General features: G+C 44.0%; 1 protein-coding gene across 3 annotated transcripts in view; it reads right to left on the bottom strand.

Moving 5' to 3' along the window:
- si:ch211-1e14.1 (UPF0606 protein KIAA1549) overlaps positions 1–17,236 on the bottom strand; it is a 97,276-nt gene extending 80,040 nt beyond the window's left edge. For 2 of the 3 annotated variants that reach the window (XM_029634619.2, XM_029634620.2), the window contains exons 1-2: positions 17,010–17,236; positions 15,362–15,648 (exon numbers count right to left, since the gene is read on the bottom strand). In XM_029634619.2, the coding sequence (XP_029490479.1) occupies positions 15,362–15,494 (133 nt within the window). In that variant the 5' untranslated portion in view covers positions 15,495–15,648; positions 17,010–17,236. The remainder of the gene's footprint in view (positions 1–15,361; positions 15,649–17,009) is intronic. The other variant, XM_029634621.2, reaches the window with a different exon arrangement.
- Between the last annotated feature and the right edge of the window lie 817 nt (positions 17,237–18,053).

The following is an 18,053-nucleotide window of genomic DNA, read 5'->3' as shown; positions in this document are numbered from 1 at the left end:
TTTCCCCCTTCTGATGACCAGGTGGCGAATCGCATCTCTGCATGTCTGGCAGACATATCAGTGTGGATGACGGATCACCACCTCAAGCTTAACCTCGGCAAGACGGAGCTGCTCTTCCTCCCGGGGAAGGACTGCCCGTTCCATGATCTCGCCATCACGGTTGACAACTCCATTGTGTCCTCCTCCCAGAGCGCTAAGAACCTTGGCGTGATCCTGGACAACACCCTGTCGTTCTCAACTAACATCATGGCGGTGGCCCGTTCTTGTAGGTTCATGCTCTACAACATCCGCAGAGTACGACCCTGCCTCACACAGGAAGCAGCGCAGGTCCTAATCCAGGCACTTGTCATCTCCCGTCTGGATTACTGCAACTCGCTGTTGGCTGGGCTCCCTGCCTGTGCCATTAAACCCCTACAACTCATCCAGAACGCCGCAGCCCGTCTGGTGTTCAACCTTCCCAAGTTCTCTCACGTCACCCCGCTCCTCCGCTCTCTCCACTGGCTTCCAGTTGAAGCTCGCATCCGCTACAAGACCATGGTGCTTGCCTACGGAGCTGTGAGGGAACGGCACCTCAGTACCTCCAGGCTCTGATCAGGCCCTACACCCAAACAAGGGCACTGCGTTCATCCACCTCTGGCCTGCTCGCCTCCCTACCACTGAGGAAGTACAGTTCCCGCGCAGCCCAGTCAAAACTGTTCGCTGCTCTGGCCCCCCAATGGTGGAACAAACTCCCTCACGACGCCAGGACAGCGGAGTCAATCACCACCTTCCGGAGACACCTGAAACCCCACCTCTTTCAGGAATACCTAGGATAGGATAAAGTAATCCTTCTCACCCCCCTTAAAAGATTTAGATGCACTATTGTAAAGTGGCTGTTCCACTGGATGTCTTAAGGTGAACGCACCAATTTGTAAGTCGCTCTGGATAAGAGCGTCTGCTAAATGACTTAAATGTAAATGTAAAACCGATAGCTGATAACTACACTCATAGAATACGATGGTGATGTACATCTGTGGTCCCCATCAGCCGCTGGGGAGAAGGCAGAAGATTCCAGGGGCTCCTTCGCTCACTACTGCTTCTACTTCTACTTTAAGTGCCAGACTCTTGGACGATGTGATTCAAGTTGTCACTGTTACCACTGCTCCTCAATTAAGGCCCCACCTACAGCCAAGCAGGAGCCAGTCAAGTGGAAAGCAAAGCAGCGGGCATGATAAGAAAGACTTATTTATAGGAGTGCTGCTCTGCCAATCCCAGAGGGCCTAGCCCCTGACGGAAGAAGAGTTTAAATATTCTTCCTCCCTACCAAGAACACAGATTACAGTAACGTCAAATATGTCAGAGGCACGGTAAACTGAAACAACTAGCCTAGCTATGTACTGGCTGAGGCAAGCTCGTTTAGGAGTTAGGGTAATAGCAATGCTGCATGTTGCTGTCTTGAAGGATCATTCAACCATGTCTTTACTTTATGATAATAGTGATGGGTGAGTAAATAGCCTATGCATATGATATTACTGTGGGCCACCATAAAGCTAATAGTTCTACCATTGTGGATATAGCCCTCTTAGGGCCCTATAGAATCTGCATCGCGGAATCCAGATATTAAAACTGAATTCAACTATGTTAACAAATGTATTGAACTTAGTAGGAAAGCAACTACATGTGTTGAACTTAGAAATGCCTTCATTTAATATATACATTTTTTTAAATCATTAATTTGCACAAGATTATCAAATCAAATACATTTTTATTGGTCACATACACATATGTAGCAGATTTAGCTCCAACACTACAAAAAAATGATTCCCGACAATACACATAAATCTAAAAGTAAAAGAATGGAATTAAGAAACATATAAATATTAGGAAGAGCGGCATTGACTAAATACAGTAGAACAGAATACAGTATATAATATGAAATGAGTAAAGCTGTATGCAAACATAAAACATAAACAAAATGATGTGTATTGTCCTTCAGCTTTTTGACGAGGTAACGGCACAGGAATGGTCCTGTCTGTGTATGCACGTTTGTTTACCACTTTGTGTAGCCGTTAGCGATGATGCTAATGTAATGACTGGTAAATGGAAAGGCTTCCCCAAAAACAATCTCAATTCAATTCTACCTACAAAGTAATCTATGCCTACCCGGAAGAATGATATCACGATTATATGCATCAATCCAGTGGCCATATGTTTTTGCAAACTACTGCGCTAAAGAAACATTGCTAACCAAACAATGGTCTCTGGCTGGTGAACAGTTGACTTAAAGGGAAACGACACCCAACAAATTAAATGTATTTGATGTGTAGTCCTGATGTGGTTAAAGCATTGTTGTGGACTTACAACATCCAATTGAGTTGTTTTTCTATGGAAAAACTGAATTTGGGAGAAAACTCAACGGAACAGATTTGATAGGGCCCTACCTTCTACATCAGACTCAAAGACCAAGGCCCCCTCTTACAATGTTCATTTTCAGAAGGCCACGCAAAGAGAGTTCCATTCAGAACACAGGCAAAGAAACGCAGACCAGAGCTTTCCTTTGTCGGAAGGCAGCCCAAGCCATTGGTGATAAATATGCACATGCAGTGGTTCTCTGCTCTCCCTGCCAAGGGGAATCATCCCAGCCCTAGCGAAGCCTTGCTCCAGCCAAGCCTTGCAGATCCTAAGTGTAAAGTGGTGGGCTTGCTGAAATCATCAAACGAACGAGGATAGACACACATATTCATTTCCCTCCACGGGCCTAGATTATAAAACCAGCCTCTCTCATCCTACAACTCACTTCCAGCAGGAGAGGAAGCCACTTTGATGAATCTCTCTCTGCACAGCACAATCCCTTCTTCCGCCGATGTAATTTCAACCCCTCGTGGGAATAAGCCTGGGCCTGCATCATCTGCAGAGATCCAGAAGGCCAGAGTCAGTTATCAGAGTTATCAGCTAGAGTCGGGGTCCTCTTATCTGCAGGCAGGAACTAGCTATATATGGGCTATATCTGAGCTATGGGACACGTCTACAGACACTGAGGCACATCTAGATTCTAAAGACCTCCCATCTCTTCACACCTCTGATAACCTCTTTAGAGCAGATGGGAATGTTTCTGAGGGCCTCTTGGATGTCAAGCAGGCGAGACAAACACTGTAGCATTGCCTCTACTGTAGTTCTAACACAGCTTGGTAGGCACCTACATACTTTGGTAGCGTAGAACAATTTCATGCCTAAAAAGCAATCAAAACGAGGCACGGGTGAGCGCTTGTGGATTGTTAGGGAGGTATTAAAAAAGGATTGTCTTTTGGTAATCTGATTGAGCTGCTTGCAAAATGTTTGGCGATGTAACAACCAGTCCGGTTTCCCAGACGTGTGCACAGCAGTGCACGTAGGCTACTGTGGATGCGGCTCATCTCTACAGGGGGGCATGAGCTGCCCCTGCCATGCCTGCTTGCTGCCTACTGACTGTACTGAACTTTTCACAGCCATTCAAATGCCTGATTGTGCAGAACAAGAGTAGGCAGCACTAATAGGAGATCATAACCAGCACTGGGCAAAGCTCACGTGAACATGGGCCCTACTGAGTAGGCTGTTGGGAATCTCTTGGATTCATCCAATTCTTAGCCCTTTCCCCAACAGCTCTTTCTCTGTGTCCCGGGATAACTTTTTTAGGCTAAACATTGTCGTCGGACCATCCTCAACACTCTCACTACAGTCTCTCTCTCATCCCAGTCCAACACTACTACAATGGGAGGCAGGGGGAATAGGATACCCCTCTGTCTGCCAGTGAACAGTTATGTTTAACAGGTGTTTAATGGTTCAAACTGCTATTAGTTAAACAGTTGAAAAATAAGTGAGTTGTTGCGACTGGCCAATGGCTGGGGAAGTGTGGCCATGATTAGAGCTGAATGAAAAGGAATACAATTTTATAATTCCTGATTTCCTGGGGGGGAGGCTTCCCTCAGGCGTTCCAAATGAAATCCTATTACCATAGTTTCATTAGTTTTTGACAGCTCTTTAAAAAGCCTTTTTCATGGCACATGATAGATGGAGAGGAGGGGAACTCAGGACATGATCTATAAAGTAGCCCAGAGTAAACAGCCATTTAAATGGAAGGATTGGGTCCTTTCTCTCTTTGTCCTCACGACAGGAAATTGGTTTAAAAGTCAAGCTTTTACTAAGGGACCATGCCAACCCTCGTCTCTGAATCCTCTCTTTATTAGGAGTACCAGCATCAAACAAACCCCCTGTCCACACTATGTAAATCACACCACCATGCAGGCGGTGCCCCTGGATCCACTAAATCCAGTGTGGTGGAGTCACATCACTCATCAGAAGACAATGGTTTGCCAAAGGTTTGTCATTCAGTGAAAAACAGAGGAACTGTGTTCAAATCTGCTAAATTAATTTCCTAAATAGGCAGGTAGGTCTACTCAGCAAAGACCGTCTGAGCCCCAACATTGATCAAGGGCTGACAAGTTACAAAAATAGTAGCCTATCTATTCTTGGTTCGGTCTTGATGTTGCTGCTGATATTGTGAGCGCACAAGCAAAATAGGACAAAATAACGACGATTCCGTTCTTTTCGGTAAGTGACCCCAATCCAACCCTCTGAGTTATGCCACGGGCCAACTTTAACAAACCCACGTAACTACGAATGAGAAGCTCCAGCAACTCCAGGGTAGTGGTTCTTAATGAGCTTTTTGTTAGCAGGAAAAGCTGTGCAAACACTCAACAAAAAATACTTGTCATACAGTCCACTAAATAAAGTAAAAGACTATTCGCATCATAGCATCAAGGCAAGACCAAGAACAAGCTACTAAGAGTAGGTCTAAATGGAATATCAATAATGCATTGTAGACATTTCATGGCACAGTAGGTATAATAATAGAACCATTCAACAACGCCAGAGCAACCCTAAAATAGGATCAGAGAATTCAGAAGAGCTGTCATTGTTGAAGCCTGGGGGGGAAAACTAATCCATTACGATTTTGATCTTGAAATGACATCGCTTTCATATCAAATAAACTGCAAGTTAGCATGAATGATGCCAAATCAAGTCATTGTGGATAGGATAACCTCATTGCTTTGAAATCAGAAGTTATGAGAAGTGATATGACAACCAAATAAGCTACCGAAATCAGTCTTCTTAAAGCGCACTTCTGATTCTTGTGTGCTAGCTGCAGTCTTCTCCATCATTGCGTCTTCAAAACCCCTCGTTCCTGCTAGGCTATAGCCTAACTCATGTAGGCTATTAGTCTAGCCTGGGGCTGTTGCGGTGACCGTATTACCGCCACACCTGTGGTCACAAGTCATGAAGGCAGTCAAATTCAACCTGACCGGGGGGCGGCAGGGTAGCCTAGTGGTTAGAGCGTTGGTCTAGTAACCGGAAGGTTGCAAGTTCAAACGCCCGAGCTGACAAGGTACAAATCTGTCGTTCTGCCACTGAACAGGCAGTTAACCCACTGTTCCTAGGCCGTCATTGAAAATAAGAATTGGTTCTTAACCTCTTAAGTCGACCCTCTACTTTTTTGAACATTCTGTTAAAAATCGCGCAACATTTCAGCGCCCTGCTACTCATGCCAGGAATATAGTATATGCATTTGCTTAGTCTGTGTGGATAGAAAACACTCAGACGTTTATAAAACTGGTTAAATCACTGCTGTGGCTTTACCAGAACGGCATTTACATCGAAAAGCACAGGAAAAACTGATCACTGAAAATGGGAAAATATATCCATGCGCTACTTGAACCCATTGATAAAGGTGAACCACAATTAATTGACTGAGGTTGCAGTACCTACAGCTTCCACACGGTGTCTAGAGTCTTGTCATTTCCCTTCGAGTTTTTTCTTGGTCAAACACATGCAGGGCACCGTATCTCCTTTGGTCTAGGACCGGATATTTTCGTTGAGTTTCTAGCCGGACATTTTTCCAGACGGACAGCTAATGATCTTTACATCGCCTCCTGATGAATTTTATCGCTTATTAACGTTTACTAATACCTAAAGTTGCATTACAAACATATTTCGAAGTGTTTTGTGAAAGTTTATCGTCGACTTTTGAATTTTAAAAATGACGTTACGTTTTGAAACAATGTTTTTTTCGTTTATCACACAGTCTACATATAACGATATCTAGGCTTTATATGGACCGATTTAATCGAAATAAAGACCCAAATAGTGTTTATGGGACATCTAGGAGTGCCAACAAAGAAGATGGTGAAAGGTAATGAATGTTTTCTATTTTATTGTGCGGTTTGTGTAACGCCGAAATGCTAATTATTTTGTTTACGTCCCCTGTGGGTCTTTTGGGGTGTTACATGCTATCAGATAATAGCTTCTCATGCTTTCGCCGAAAAGCATTTTAAAAATCTGACTTGTTGCCTGGATTCACAACGAGTGTAGCTTTAATTCGATACCCTGCATGTGTATTTTAATGAACTTTTGAGTTTTAACTAATACTATTAGCATTTAGCGTAGCGCATTTGCATTTCCAGAGCTCTAGTTGGGACGCAAGCGTCCCGAGTAGAAGCAACAGGTTAACTGACTTGCCTAGTTAAATAAAGGTTAAAAAAATAAAATTAAAATAAAAAGTCCCGGTAATTAGGCTTCTCCTACCGCTGATGCTGCGGATGGTCATTGGTAGCCTACCAAACTTGCTAACTGCCTGGTACTCAGCACTCTATTGTCCATTTAATCACTCAGACATCGATGCAAATGTAATCGGCTATGCAATTGCGCGAGAAAACAAGAGTGATGGCTTTCTTAATAAGAGGAGGATCCCATCAGCTTTCTAGGTCTACTATATTTATTTCTCAACCTTCCTAATATTAAGCCCATTGCTTCTCTTTACAACAGGAGCGCGCACGACCCACGTGGAGTTCCAGGTCTCCGGTAGCCTCTGGAACTGCCGATCTGCCGATCTGCGGCCAACAAGGCAGAGTTCATCTCAGCCTATGCCTCCCTCCAGTCCCTCGACTTCTTGGCTCTGACGGAAACATGGATCACCACAGACAACACCGCTACTCCTACTGCTCTCTCTTCGTCCGCCCACGTGCTCTCGCACACCCCGAGAGCTTCTGGTCAGCGGGGTGGTGGCACCGGGATCCTCATCTCTCCCAAGTGGTCATTCTCTCTTTCTCCCCTTACCCATCTGTCTATCGCCTCCTTTGAATTCCATGCTGTCACAGTTACCAGCCCTTTCAAGCTTAACATCCTTATCATTTATCGCCCTCCAGGTTCCCTCGGAGAGTTCATCAATGAGCTTGATGCCTTGATAAGCTCCTTTCCTGAGGACGGCTCACCTCTCACAGTTCTGGGCGACTTTAACCTCCCCACGTCTACCTTTGACTCATTCCTCTCTGCCTCCTTCTTTCCACTCCTCTCCTCTTTGACCTCACCCTCTCACCTTCCCCCCTACTCACAAGGCAGGCAATACGCTCGACCTCATCTTTACTAGATGCTGTTCCTCCACTAACCTCATTGCAACTCCCTCCAAGTCTCCGACCACTACCTTGTATCCTTTTCCCTCTCGCTCTCATCCAACACTTCCCACACTGCCCCTACTCGGATGGTATCGCGCCGTCCCAACCTTCGCTCTCTCTCCCCCGCTACTCTCTCCTCTTCCATCCTATCATCTCTTCCCTCTGCTCAAACCTTCTCCAACCTATCTCCTGATTCTGCCTCCTCAACCCTCCTCTCCTCCCTTTCTGCATCCTTTGACTCTCTATGTCCCCTATCCTCCAGGCCGGCTCGGTCCTCCCCTCCCGCTCCGTGGCTCGACGACTCATTGCGAGCTCACAGAACAGGGCTCCGGGCAGCCGAGCGGAAATGGAGGAAAACTCGCCTCCCTGCGGACCTGACATCCTTTCACTCCCTCCTCTCTACATTTTCCTCTTCTCTCTCTGCTGCTAAAGCCACTTTCTACCACTCTAAATTCCAAGCATCTGCCTCTAACCCTAGGAAGCTCTTTGCCACCTTCTCCTCCCTCTTGAATCCTCCTCCCCCCCTCCTCCCTCTCTGCAGATGACTTCGTCAACCATTTTGAAAAGAAGGTCGACGACATCCGATCCTCGTTTGCTAAGTCAAACGACACCGCTGGTTCTGCTCACACTGCCCTACCCTGTGCTCTGACCTCTTTCTCCCCTCTCTCTCCAGATGACATCTCGCGTCTTGTGACGGCCGGCCGCCCAACAACCTGCCCGCTTGACCCTATCCCCTCCTCTCTTCTCCAGACCATCTCCGGTGACCTTCTCCCTTACCTCACCTCGCTCATCAACTCATCCCTGACCGCTGGCTACGTCCCTCCCGTCTTCAAGAGAGCGAGAGTTGCACCCTTCTGAAAAAACCTACACTCGATCCCTCCGATGTCAACAACTACAGACCAGTATCCCTTCTTTCTTTTCTCTCCAAAACTCTTGAACGTGCCGTCCTTTGCCAGCTCTCCCGCTATCTCTCTCAGAATGACCTTCTTGATCCAAATCAGTCAGGTTTCAAGACTAGTCATTCAACTGAGACTGCTCTTCTCTGTATCACGGAGGCGCTCCGCACTGCTAAAGCTAACTCTCTCTCCTCTGCTCTCATCCTTCTAGACCTATCGGCTGCCTTCGATACTGTGAACCATCAGATCCTCCTCTCCACCCTCTCCGAGTTGGGCATCTCCGGCGCGGCCCACGCTTGGATTGCGTCCTACCTGACAGGTCGCTCCTACCAGGTGGCGTGGCGAGAATCCGTCTCCTCACCACGTGCTCTCACCACTGGTGTCCCCAGGGCTCTGTTCTAGGCCCTCTCCTATTCTCGCTATACACCAAGTCACTTGGCTCTGTCATAACCTCACATGGTCTCTCCTATCATTGCTATGCAGACGACACACAATTAATTTTCTCCTTTCCCCTTCTGACGACCAGGTGGCGAATCGCATCTCTGCATGTCTGGCAGACATATCAGTGTGGATGACGGATCATCACCTCAAGCTGAACCTCGGCAAGACGGAGCTGCTCTTCCTCCCGGGAAGGACTGCCCGTTCCATGATCTCGCCATCACGGTTGACAACTCCATTGTGTCCTCGTCCCAGAGCGCTAAGAACCTTGGCGTGATCCTGGACAACACCCTGTCGTTCTCAAATAACATCAAGGCGGTGGCCCGTTCCTGTAGGTTCATGCTCTACAACATCCGCAGAGTACGACCCTGCCTCACACAGGAAGCGGCGCAGGTCCTAATCCAGGCACTTGTCATCTCCCGTCTGGATTACTGCAACTCGCTGTTGGCTGGGCTCCCTGCCTGTGCCATTAAACCCCTACAACTCATCCAGAACGCCGCAGCCCGTCTGGTGTTCAACCTACCCAAGTTCTCTCACGTCACCCCGCTCCTCCGCTCTCTCCACTGGCTTCCAGTTGAAACTCGCATCCGCTACAAGACCATGGTGCTTGCCTACGGAGCTGTGAGGGGAACGGCACCTCACTACCTCCAGGCTCTGATCAGGCCCTACACCCAAACAAGGGCACTGCGTTCATCCACCTCTGGCCTGCTCGCCTCCCTTCCACTGAGGAAGTACAGTTCCCGCTCAGCCCAGTCAAAACTGTTCGCTGCTCTGGCCCCCCAATGGTGGAACAAACTCCCTCACGACGCCAGGACAGCGGAGTCAATCACCACCTTCCGGAGACACCTGAAACCCCACCTCTTTAAGGAATACCTAGGATAGGATAAAGTAATCCTTCTCCCCCTCCCCCCCCTTAAAAGACCTAGATGCACTATTGTAAAGTGGCTGTTCCACTGGATGTCATAAGGTGAAAGCACCAATTTGTAAGTCGCTCTGGATAAGAGCGTCTGCTAAATGACTTAAATGTAAATGTAAATGTAGGAGTATAGTCTAGTTGGGAAAAGCGTCCTCCATTCGCTATTTAATGACATGTCATTTTTTCCACCTGCCCCTGTTCCCGACAGGTGCATGATAACAGTCCATTCTAAATCAAAACTAATTTCACACATATATTATTTAGCATATGTAAAGACAAGATTAAATCAAGAATAGTCTGATGGGTGACAATTAGCCTATCACTTGTGAATGATATATTATCACTTGTGAATGATGCCCAGAGTAAGGCAAGAAAAGATGCCTTTTCCCCTGCTTTAAAAAAAAACATAGTCCCACACACATCATGTAGCCTAGCCCATGGGCCTATATGTTTTGATAAGGTTTGTATCACAACTAAAGTGGCCACATAACTTCTTCAAATTAAGCACATTAATCCACTTTACAAGGGGTGTAGAGCCTAACTGCTATACATACATAAGCAGAGAGAGTTTCAAGTTTGGGGAAGATCATTTTCACCATAAAAAGCATTACATGCATAATCACATTTGTGGTCACTTTTGATAATGGTGTTTTCTACTAATGGAACATTCACGCTTATAGCCTACTGCTGCGTGTGCACTTATAATATGAAGACATTTTAAGATAAACGTTCTCATCTGTTGTGTCAGCCACATTGCGTAAAAAAGTTGTTTTTATGCTGGTGGTTGTATTATTTTGGGATCTATCGCATCCCACAACTGTCCCAGACTATAGAATAGGTCAACTTTTGTACTATGGGGGGTAGTAGATTGACATAGGCTAGTGCTTTTGCTGTTTGTTAGGCCTACTCATCTAGTTGGCTGACGAAAAGTAAATGTGGACAGTTCTTCCAATATCTTCAATATGCACCATGCAGTTGCGTCCCTGAGAGGTGCTTCGGAGCACGCAGCACTCAGGGACAAGGGCACAACGCAGCACAAGGGCACAATGGTCACTGGCTGCAAAATACATGTATTTTAGGGTGCATTATGGCCATAAAAAGGGGATGCCACCAGGAGATTAGAGGCATTATCAAGTGCTTGTCAAATTGTGAATGAGAGACTGATGTAGTGTGTACAGCCTGCGCAACAAAACAAAGCAGAGCTCATGCCTTTCAAGCAACTTTTTTCAAAGCATCATTAGAGTCGCAAAATGCAGCCTTACAATGTATTAAAAAATATAAGCATATAGCCCAATATTGGTACAATGACTAAAGTTACATTAATAACTCTAAATGAAGCATATAGGAGAACCTATTTATTTGTTAATCGACCGCTCAACACAGAAAAGCTGCATGTGTACACTCCCTCAAATCGTTTGGAGAAAATATCCTTCCTATTTTATTCAGCTGTGTTCAATTGTTATCTTCGTACTATAAAATCATATAAAATAATGCAACAGAATTCTAAGCAAATCTTGTCTGCTAAATGAACTAGTGTAGCCCACAGCCATATGGTATAGCCAGATCAGGACCTAACATAAGGACAACTCAGAGGATGTTCTCCTGAAATAGACTACATTCTCTTCATATCATGTTTCTTTAGACCTGTCTAAAATAAATAATGGATTTATTGTGAAGGTGTAGGCTATATTACATAGATTTATTAGACTTTTAAAAATGTAGATGTTCCAAAGGTCTGCATCAGTGGCTTGTAGGCTGTATGTAGAAGCCAGGATATGCTAAATGTGTTTGTTAATTAATGATCAATTACAATGAGACCAACAGTTATTTGCTTGACAATCACCAGATGACAAAATTTTGTGAGCGCCACAGCCCTAGTCTAGCCTACACTCTTAGAAAAAAGGGTTCCCTCGGCTGTCCCCATAGGATAACCTTTTTTGGTTCCGGGTGGAACCCTTTTTGGTTCCACATTGAACCCTATGTGGAAAGGGTTCTACATGGAACCCAAAAAGGTTCTATTAGAACCAAAAGGGTTCTACCTGGAACCAAAAAGGGTTCTCCTATGGGGACAGCCGAAGAACCCTTATAGGTTCTAGATAGACCCTTTTTTTCTAAGAGTGTACACAAAGAGAAGGCAGCCTAAGCAATAAACAACTGTAGGCATCATTACCATCAGAGCATAAGATGTAATACATTAGTGTTAATAACCTAGCAATCAACATCCAACAAGCCACAACAAGGTGCAGATAAGGATAAGCTTAGGGTAGCCTAGTGGTTAGAGCGTTGGACTAGTAAGGTTGCAAGTTCAAATCCCCGAGCTGACAAGGTACAAACCCACTGTTCCTAGGCCGTCATTGAAAATAAGAATTTGTTCTTAACTGACTTGCCTAGTTAAATAAAGGTCAAATAAAAAATAAAACTTACCCATTCACATCTAGGCTACGTAGCATATTGTCTTGAGTGTCTTCTTCAAAACTATAGCAGCTAAACTAATAGCACACAGGGCTGTAAAATCCTGTGTGGGTATTGGGTACAGTGGTGGGGAATAGCAACACCCTCTAGTCGATTTCATATTCGTCTAATTCCCTATGAGTGGTTACAAAAACTGCCACTCATACAAAAAGGCAAGCCTGCCATTAGTCACCTGAGTAAAAGCTAGCGTGATATGCCGTAGACTACAGTACATTGTGCATAAATCCAGTTAACCGAAGTGCAGATTAAAATATGAGAAATCTTTCAGGAGGAGTTGGCTGGACTTCATTTGAGTGCTATAGATTTTCCTGATTTATGGACTGACACTTTCAATAGAACAAATAGAAAAAAGTCCTGAGCGTAAGCCTTTAAAGCTCAGTTACGAGCCAATAGCTTAGACCTACTCCCTGTCTTTCACATTAGGGATGCATTATTCTTCATTTCAAAGAAAATGCTAGGAATTCTGTTATATTTACATCTGACAGAATTAGCCAAGAATAACAGCTACTTGCCTAGGTCCATTAGATAAACACAAAGACAGGCATTTCAATGTGCACCTTCAGCCGACAGACATATAATTCCCCATGGCCCAATTTCTGTTTGCACCAATTCAGGTTTAAGGATGCACTATGAAGAAATGTCTCCGCCATTTCCTGGTTGCTAGAATTCTAAAAGTTTGCTTATTTTTCAGCTGGTGTACAAAATCGAAAGTAAAAGACACAAAAATGTAACTTAGGAACGAGAAGCATAGAAATGGCGTACATAGAACATATCTACCCCTTCTTAGACTTGCTTTCAATGAGAATGACAGATCTATAACACACATTTTTATGTGCATTTGGTTGGGCCGCCCAAAAAGTTACATATTGCAGCTTTAAGATCAGGCAATAGGCTACTTTGCCAAGGACATCATTCAATGTTCTCATACCTGTATAGTAATACTGTAATTACAAATAGTGATAATATTGTATTAGACTACATATAGATAAATTATGAAAAAGGGGCAATATAGAAGAGTGAGTCAAGCCAAACAGGCCAGTAAAATGCCTGTCACTCTTTTTGTTAGGCATTGACAATAGCGCCATTAAAATATGAGTGTGCACTATCTATCTCTGAATGACTCTTGTGTGTGACACCCACTTAAGAATGCAACTGCCTGATTCAGACCATAATGTGACTCCAAACAGAAGTGGCCGTGTCCTACTCCTCTTGTTACTCAGCACAATCAGAACAATGTCCCCATGTTCACAATTGCTTTTCTGTTTCAGTGCTTTCAGAAAGTATTCAGACCCATTTACTTTTTCCACATTTTGTTACGTTACAGCCTTATTCTAAAATGGATGAAATTATTTTTTTCCCTCATGAATCTACTGTGTGTAGCCCATGACAATTATATAACATATATATAATTCCTATTTATACAAGTATGAGCTCAGGTGCATCCTGTTTCCATTGATCATCCTTGATGTTTCTACAACTTGATTGGAGTCCACCTGTGGTAAATTACATTGATTGGACATGATTTGGAAAGACACATACCTGTCTATATATGGTCCCACAGTTGACAGAGCATGTCATAACAAAAACCAAACAATGAGGTTGAAGGAATTGTCCGTAGAGCTCTGAGACAGGATTGTGCCGAGGCACAGATCTGCGGAAGGGTACTGAAACAATTATGCAGCATTGAAAGTCCCCAAAAACACAGTGGCCGCCATCATTCTTAAATGGAAGAAGTTTGGAACTACCAAGACTCTTCCTAGAGCTGGCTGCCTAGACAAACTGAGCAATTGGGGAAGAAGGGCCTTGGTCGGGGAGGTGACCAAGAACCTGATGGTCACTCTGACAGAGCACCAGAGTTCCTCTGTAGAGATGGGAGAACCTTCCAGAAGGACAATCATCTCTGCAGCACTCCACCAATCAGGCCTTTATGGTAGAGTGGCCAGACGGAAGCCATTCCTCAGTAAAAGGCACGACAGCCCGCTTGGAGTTTGCCAAACGATACTTAAAAGACTCTCAGACCATGAGAAACAAGATTCTCTGGTCTGATGAAACCAAAATTGAACTCTTTGGCCTGAATGCCAAGCTTCACATCTGGAGGAAACCTGGCACCATCCCTACGGTGAAGCATGGTGGTGGCAGCATCATGCTGTGGGGATGTTTTCCAGCGGCAGCAACTGTGAGACTAGTCAGGATCAAGGGAAAGATGAACGGCGCAAAGTACCGAGAGATCTTTGATGAAAACTTGCTCCAGAGTGCTCAGACTGGGACAAAGGTTCATCTTCCAACAGGACAATGACCCTAAGCACACAGCCAAGACAACGCAGTGGCTTCTGGACAAGTCTCTCAATGTTCTCGAGTGAACCAGCGAGATCCCAGACTTGAACCCAATCGAACATCTCTGGAGGGACCTGAAAAGAGCTGTGTAGCGACGCTCCCCAATCAACCTCACAGAGCTTGAGAGGACCTGTAGAGAAGAATACAGGTGTGCCAAGCTTGTAGCGCCATACCCAAGAAGACACGAGGCTGTAATCGCTGCCAAAGGTCCCTCTACAAAGTATTGAGTAAAGGGTCCGTGTTTATTTGTAATAAATTTGCAAATATTTCTAAAAACCTATTTTTTGCTTTGTCATTTTTGCTTTGGTATTGTGTGTAGATTGATAAGGGGAAAAAGGATTTAATACATTTTAGAATAAGGCTGTAACGTAACAAAATTTTGAAAAAGTCAAGGGGTCTGAATAATTTCCGAATACATTGTAATGTGATATTTAACCAACTGTGAATAGGCTATTGTCAATATGGCAAATACAATTAAAGGTTATTCAACTAAGGGTTAATACACTGACATTTTCACTTAGTATTCCATAGCATTTCCCGCCTGTTGATTTGCCATCTGTCTGTTACCAGGCATAGGCTACTTGCCCATACTATGTGAAGTTATCAAACATTAATACAACTTTGCATACTAATGGGAAGTAACATGCTATGTGTGTAATAACACACAGTAGATGGCTCCCTATAGTTAAGATTGACTTGCCATCCTCATATGACCTTCAAAACCCATTGAAATGTCTTATTGGTCCATGGTTGTTACATCATGACTGTATAGGTTTGTTACATGACATCAACGCAGTACAAATTGGTGGTAAATGCTGTCTGTGAGAGGTGTGCCTGCTTACCTGCTGCAGGTGAAGCTGCTGTGATCATCGTAACCAACACGATCAGCCCCAGGACCGCTGCACCAAAGCCTTTAATGCGCAGCAAGGTCTTGGGAATCACCACTGAACCCATAGAGAAGCTTAAACCCTCCATTGCATGGAAGTCAGGGCATTTTATCCACTTATGAAGAGAATAATCATCCCAGTATATACCGCAAACTTGAGAATGCAGGTCTTGCTTGTGTGAGCTCCCTCAACGTGCCCCTTCTTCCATATGATCTGCTTTTGGTAACAGAAGGGTGATTAAGCTGTGTGCAAAAAGAAACGACTATGTCAGAGAAATGCAATACGTTATGTGAGCATAGACATAAGTCCGTCCGTCTACCAATCTGAGGACATAACAAAGCAAAGAATATAGGCAATAAATATGCAGGCCAAAAAATATGAACACACACAATACAGAAAGACAACACACATTAGGCTTTATCTAAAAATCACTCAATCTTAATGACCCTGACCTGACGGTGTGCTAGGCTGGACGCAGGCATGCTAGTTAGGTCAACCCTGGCTGGGGGGGGGGGGGTTCAGCTGCCTGGTTATGTCCTTTGTTCTCTCCTGGGTTCAGTTTTTATATTGGGGACTTGCACTTGCAACTTATTAAGAAGACTCATCTGCAATAACAGGCCAGGCACTTGGCAAAGGTGATGTAAATGCAAAATAGGGATTAGCTACAGTAAATTGCAAAGTGCGGGGGAATTTACCTGCACGTGCCAAAACCAGTTACAATGTAACATAACAATTGTGAATATGTGTGTCTGACTGGCAGCACTAGTAAATACTAATATTCTTCTTATTTACTATTTCAGTTGCTTGGATTCAACAGCTGGAATTGTAAGAGTTGTTGCCCTTGTCCCTTTCTCTGCTATTGTCATTCTAATGGAATCCAGAAAGAACAAAACCCTGTCCATCAAAATGTGCAAATTTATGGGCAAAGACACAAAACATCCACATCGAATTAAATATTTTTCTTGACCAAATAACATGGAAAACCACTTTTTTTTTTGTGCAGTATTAATTCACCATTCTTACAAACCACTTAATGTCAATGTACTTTTGTGTACATAGGCTGGTCATCTAGGGTACCTGTTGACTTTCCATTACCATTAAGAAAAATGTCACAAAAGTAGTGCACTGGGCCTTTACTAGTCCTGTATTAGCAGACTGATATAGACTACATGATTTTTCCCCTCCTGCTCTCCCAGTCAAAAATCGCTGCACCCCCACCCACAAACTACTTCCCTCGGCTATGCCTAACGGGTCTCAATGGGATATTATTCTCGTTCACTACTACCGTTAGCTAGCTAGCCTGCTGCCTGGCTGTCTCGTCATGAGGTTGTCTCCTTATCCTCCGTCCTATCCCGAACCGTTTCCTAAATACCACTTGAAATATCTTATGATTAAATAAAACAAGTTATACTTAGTTTTTCTCATTAACAATCGTGAGTCAATATTCAACAACTGAAACAAACAATGGACATGTTTTAAACAGTTTAGCTAGCTAGCTTGGTAGGGCTCGGTGTTAAAATAGATAACCGGAATCCTGTGCCCATCTATCCCATGCATTTACTACGTCCCAATCACTGACATAGCAGAGCACACATCCTCTTACCAAAACGGAGCTTCACGTTCTGTTTCTCTTTGTCTGGACGTTTTCATACCCATAAAAACAATAATATGAAACCGGATTAGCTATCTAAATACCACTTGAAATAGCTAGCAAGTTAGTTAAAGATCAAGGAAAAATATCATTTCCCTTCCCGTTTTCTTTAGACATCTCTAGCTCTCACAGTGACCACTCGTCATGAGGATTGCAATAACTCCTCCCCCTGAACCCATATTCGATGTCTATTTTGTCAGGTCCCACGGCCATTGGCTGCAGGGGCAGTCCTTCAAATAGGCCATTCGGTTGTCCAATTCAGTGGTCCTGTTGGGTTGTCCATCTCTGTCGGCGTCTGTGGTTTCACGGCAACGTCGCGACGCACCCAAGCCCTTGAGCGATCTGCATGGGATCAAATGAAATGGGTAGACAGACAGACTGAAGGATTCAATTCTGAACTACATCATACAGAAAATGTTGACCTTTTATTTTCCTTAAAGCATTGTCAGGGAAGGTAAGGGCGTCTGCTAAATTGCTCAAATGTAAATGTATACAATACATTATTTTCCCTACCTCGAATATTTGTTAGCAAAATCAATAGACAGGCCACTTATAGGCTGGGATATTGTGATTTTATAAGAAACAGCGCATGTCAACAAATATAGACAAGACTATTAAACACTTTGAGTTAAATATGCAAATAGAGGAAAAAACTGATTTGACCATAATGAAGTAGCACAACAATAAAATATGGTTAATCGTTGCCATCTAGTGGCATAAAATGTTCAGTAGAACATTTACATCAAGGGTTGATTTGCAACTGAGCTGTCTGGTTGACTGTACCTCTGATACTGAATCAATCTACAGAGCTAGTTAAATATTTTCTAGGGTTATAGAGTTTATAGGGTAAAGTTGATTGTACCCACAACAAAAAATACAAGAGTAATTTGGCATAAAACAGATCAACAGATGAAATGAGTGATTCATTCATGTATTTGACTCCAATTGCAGTGAAACATCAACCATCAACTAACTGGACTTCACCTTCAGTGCGGT

This window comes from Oncorhynchus nerka, linkage group LG25 (assembly GCF_034236695.1).
Source record: "Oncorhynchus nerka isolate Pitt River linkage group LG25, Oner_Uvic_2.0, whole genome shotgun sequence".
NCBI classification, from domain to species: Eukaryota; Metazoa; Chordata; class Actinopteri; order Salmoniformes; family Salmonidae; genus Oncorhynchus; species Oncorhynchus nerka.
Note: the sequence above shows the minus strand (reverse complement) of the source record. Positions and strands in the feature narration are given on the sequence as shown.